This window comes from Alnus glutinosa, chromosome 8, assembly GCF_958979055.1.
Source record: "Alnus glutinosa chromosome 8, dhAlnGlut1.1, whole genome shotgun sequence".
In the NCBI taxonomy this organism is placed as follows: domain Eukaryota; kingdom Viridiplantae; phylum Streptophyta; class Magnoliopsida; order Fagales; family Betulaceae; genus Alnus; species Alnus glutinosa.
The window spans coordinates 21159357-21164344 of record NC_084893.1 but is presented as its reverse complement, the minus strand read 5'-3'; the positions used below and the strand labels follow the sequence as shown (position 1 = coordinate 21164344).

The 4988-nt window shown below is 34.9% G+C and overlaps 1 protein-coding gene across 1 annotated transcript; it reads left to right on the top strand.

The window, feature by feature from the left end:
• Window positions 1–1420: 1420 nt before the first annotated feature.
• Window positions 1421–1822, top strand: LOC133876206 (uncharacterized). The gene has a single exon (XM_062314492.1). The coding sequence runs from the start codon at window positions 1421–1423 to the stop codon at window positions 1820–1822; it is 402 nt and encodes a 133-aa protein (XP_062170476.1).
• The last annotated feature ends 3166 nt before the right edge of the window (window positions 1823–4988 follow it).

Here is a 4988-nt window from a genome sequence, read left to right as displayed (position 1 = left end):
ACAGCATTATCACTAGGAATTGCAAGTCTAATTATCCTAGAGGATCTTCTTAATCCTACTTCCTCCTCTTGGAATCTGGACGAACGGCGGCATAGGCCGCCGTTGCTGCTGATTGAGCAGCGGCCCTTCGTGGCCGCTGCATAAGGTGGCAGTGAGATGAGGAAGCTTAGCTAGTCATGGAGAAGGAAAAAAAAAAAAAAATACTGAGGAAGAAGGAGACAGTATAGAAGCTAAAAAAAATTTCGGGTTAATGGGTTAAACTTCCAGGTAGGGTTTTAAAACCCATGCAGACTTGAGGGTCACTAAGTGGGTTGACTCGAATGGGCCAGCTCAATGAGGCAGCCCGATTTAGCTTTTAAAAAAAAATAAAAAATACTGAATCAGTAAGTGGGCTGACCCAGAAGCCCAACCTGTTTAAGTAGCCTATCCATAATTTTAAAAAATAAAAAAACAAAATTAAGCTCATGTGGGGTTTAGAATTTGGGTTTTCCAAGTATAAAGGGCCTAGGGCTATTTACTAAGACTATTGGGCTATGAAATTTAATATGTCATCATATAACAATTTTATTTCTCTTATTATTTACATTGTTCGCATTAAAATTATTGTTTCTTTAATACATGAACTTAAGAATATATTTAGTTTTAGATTATATTGTTTAAATATAAATTGCTTGATGCCTAGACCTAAGAATAATTAATAATATCATATATGTTGGTGTATGTTTACAGTACTATCCAAGAATACAATGTCTAAAAAAGTTTTTTCTAAGAAAAGTCTTGGGATTTAAAAGTGTCCTTGTGACCCTCTCACTTTCCTGAGAACTTACTTAGTTGTACCTTAGAGAATATTATTTACCCCATTTTTCATATTGGTTTGTTCTATTTCTGAGGCTCTTTTTGGGCATCTATAAAGTTATTAGATGTTAATAAAGTCGTAATTATTATAATAATTTTAGGAGAACCACAGTATCCCAATTTTAGATTAATAATTGCGTCAGGATTATACACATGAACTTCATAAAGAAAAATAACATCGATGTTGTAATTAATTCATAAATTTAATTACTTATCCCCACATGGAGGTTTTTATTTTTATGACTTAATTAGAATAAGATAGTAAATTTAGTATTAAAAGTAAAACTTCTCTTATAGCCACAGGTACGGAGAATTTTATTTATTAATATTTAAATTTATTAGTCTTATTAATAAAGAGTAAATTTCATGCGTGATGTAACCTTTGCCCACAGGTATATTGAAATTTACTATTAAATTAGCATTAGTTAATTTAGAATAAAGTTAATTCATAGCATTAAATTTTCTTTATTTTTTCTTTGATTATTGCAGCTATTTCTACTACTGTTATTGAAAATACTATTCCAATGCTGAATAGAAAGAAAATTTGCTTTTCTATTTGGGGTGCATGGAACTTGACTTGGCGCTCCGTGTGGACGAACCACTCACCCTCACGGACATAAGTACGCCACAAGAGATTGCGAAGCATGAGCGGTGGGAGCAATCTAATCACTTAAGTCTCATGTTAATGAAGTCTCACATCATTAAGGGCATTAAGGGTTCTATCTCAGAATGCCATAAGGCAACAGAGTTCATCCAAGCTGTTGAGGAACAATTTGTTAGTTCTGATAAGGCATTGGCAAGTATTCTGATGAAGAAGCTTTTAAGCAAAACCTTCGACAATTCCAGAAGTGTGCGAGAGCACATTATGAAAATGAGAGACATGTCTGCTCAACTGAAGTCCATAGAGGTTGATATATCTGAGTCATTTTCGGTTCATTTCATCTTGAACTCTCTCCCATCTGAATAAACTTCTTTTAATATATCTTATAACACATATAAGGATAAATTGTCAGTGAATGAACTTCTGATCATGTGTGTTCAAGAGAAGGAGATGTTAAAGCATGAGAAACCACAAAGTGTTCACTTTATGGCTACTTATGATAAGGGAAAGACCAAGAGAGGCAAAAGTGCCCCACACTTCAAGAAAGAAAACAAGTTGTCAATAAAAAAAATGACAATAAGGATACTTGTTTCTTCTGCAAGAAAAATGGGCATATGAAGAAGGATTGCCAAAAGTATCAAAGATGGCTTGAAAAGAAAGGTAATATCATATCTCTAGTATGTCATGAATCTTTTTTTTTTGTTGAGGCTCCTTGTAATAACATGGTGGATTGATTTTGATTCTACAATCCATATTGTTAATACAATGCAAGGTTTTCTCAACACAAGGAAACCAGCAAGCAATGAATAACGGGTCTACTCAAGCAATAAATTGTTTTCTCAAGTGGAGGCAGTTGGGACTTTTAGATTAATTTTGAAATCTGTATATGTTTTGGATTTGGATAATGTATTTTTCATTTCATGCTTTTCTAGAAACTTGATTTCAGTTTCTAAATTGGATATTATTGGTTTTGGTTTTTTTATTCATAAACTCTACCTTTAGTATTTTTAAAGGTGAAAATTTTATTGGTGGTGGAATCAAAATTGATGGTTTATTCAAAATTAATCTAAATCCCAACTTTGAAAACAACAATTTATCATTGCATACTAATGTTGGCACAAAGAGGAGCCTTATGAATGAGAACTCTGCTTTGTTATGGCATAGGAGATCGGGACATATCTCCATAGAGAGAATAAAAAGATTATTAAATGATGAAGTCTTAAAAACTCTTGACTTTACTAATTTTGGTACTTGTGTAGATTGCATAAAGGGAAAGCAACCTAACAAGACCACTAAAGGTGCCAAAAGGAGTTATGAGATTCTTGAAATCATACATACAGATATATGTTGACCTTTCCCTACTCCTTTCCTAAATGGTCAAAGATATTTTATATATTTTATCAATGACTATACACGGTATATGTATCTTTATTTTCTAAATGATAAGGGTGAAACATTAAATGCTTTCAAGACCTATAAGGTAGAAGTAGAGAAACAAAAGGAAAAGAAAATCAAGATCGTAAGATGTGAGAGTATTATGGAAGGTACATAGAAAAAGGGACAAATGATAGGTCAATTTGCTCAATTTCTTGAAAAAGAAGGCATTGTTGTTCAAAACACATTGTCTGACACACCACAACAAAATGGTGTACCAAAAAAAAGAAATTGCACACTTTTGGACATGGTAAGGAGCATGCTTAGTAATTATGAGCTTCCTTTATTTCTATGGAGTGAAGCTTTAAAACTGCTGTGTATATATTAAACCGGGTCCCATTCGAGGCTGTCCTTAAGACACCTTTTGAATTATGGATTGGATGAAAACCAAGTTTAAATCACTTATACATATGGGGTTGTCCTGCTGAAGTGAGGATTTATAATCCAAATATGAAGAAGTTAGACCCAAGGACAACTAGCGGTCATTTTATTAGCTATGCAGTAAACTTCAAAGGATTTAGGTTTTTTTGTCCTTCTCATAGTACTAGAATTGTTGAATCTATAAATGCAAAATTTTTAGAGGATTTCGAACATAGTGGGAGTGCTTATCCTCAAAGGATTGAATTAGATGAAACACAAGAGTTGATTGACGCTCCTTTATAAAAAGATGTTTGATTATGCTCAAAGAAATCCAAACTGATTACCTTGAACCACAATTAATTTTAGAATAATCAACTCATGAGGAACAAGTTCAGAATGAACCTACTCAACTTCCTCCAAATGCGGAGGAAGTAGGATTAAGAAGATCCTCTAGGATAATTAAACCAGCAATCCCTAGTGATTATGTTGTATACTTCCAATAGTTCGATTTTGATGTTGGGCCTAAGGATGATCCAAATTCATTTTTACAAACCATGAAGGAATAAATGGAATCCATGGCTAAAAATCAAGTCTGGGATCTCATTAACTTACCAAAACATAAGTTTTGACCTGGAAAATTTTTTAGCTTCTGTGCTGTCTCCTTCTTCCTCAGTTTTTTTTTCATGGATTTCATTTCTTCCTTCATGGCATTTAACCATAATGTGGAGTGTTCTCCACTCATGGCTTGTGAAAATGAATTTGGATCATCCTTAGGCCCAACATCCAAATTGAACTCTTAGAGGTATACAACATAATCACTAGGGATTGCTGATCTAATTACCTTAGAGGATTTTCTTAATCATACTTCCTCCACATTTGGAGGAGGTTCAGTACGTTCATTCTGAACTTGTTCCTCATGTGTTGATTGTTTTGAAATTGATTGTGGTTCAAGGTAATCAGTTTGGATTTCCTTGAATATAATCAAACATCCTTTAGATAAAGGAGTGTCTGTCAACTCTTATGCTTCCTCTAATTCAATCCTTTAAGGATAAATACTCTCACTATGTTTAGAATCATTTAAAGATTTCGCATTTATAGACTCAACAATTCTAGTACTATGAGAAGGATGATAAAACCTATCAGCCCACTTAGTGACCCTTAAGTTTGCATGGGTTTTAAAACCCTACTCGGAAGTTCAACCTATTTACCTGAAACATAAGTTTTGACTTGGAAATTTTTTTATCTTCTGCACTATCTCCTACTTCCTCAATTTTTTTTTCTTCTCCATGGCCAGTCGAGCTTCCTCATCCCGCTGCCACCTTATGTAGTGGCCACGAAGCAGCAACAGCGACCCATGTCGTCTTTCGTCTAGATTCCAAGCGGCCCATAAGGGCCGCCATTTCTTGTGACGAGGAGAAGCGGCCTCTCCTCACATGGAACGATGCCGACCACGACGGGTCATGCCTACTGCATGAGGCGGAAAAATCTGCTCAACTTTATACAGTTTGTTTTCGGCGCACTGGAGGCAAGGAGCAATCGGTCAGTCGGCAGGTGGTGACATGGCGGGTTTCACGGCGGATCCATGAGTTTCACAGCGAAAACCCGTGAGTTTTACAGTGCAATAGCCAATAAAATTTCAAGCTTTTCAGTATTTTCACAAGCTATTTCTTCACTGCTGTTTCACGGTGTAGTTGCAGTGTTACAAGTTTCGATTCACTACTATTTCACAAATCAATTT

What these genes read in the sequence shown, in the direction of transcription:
- LOC133876206 (XM_062314492.1), top strand. Translation starts at nt 1,421, where the DNA reads ATGGAACTTGACTTGGCGCTCCGTGTGGACGAACCACTCACCCTCACG.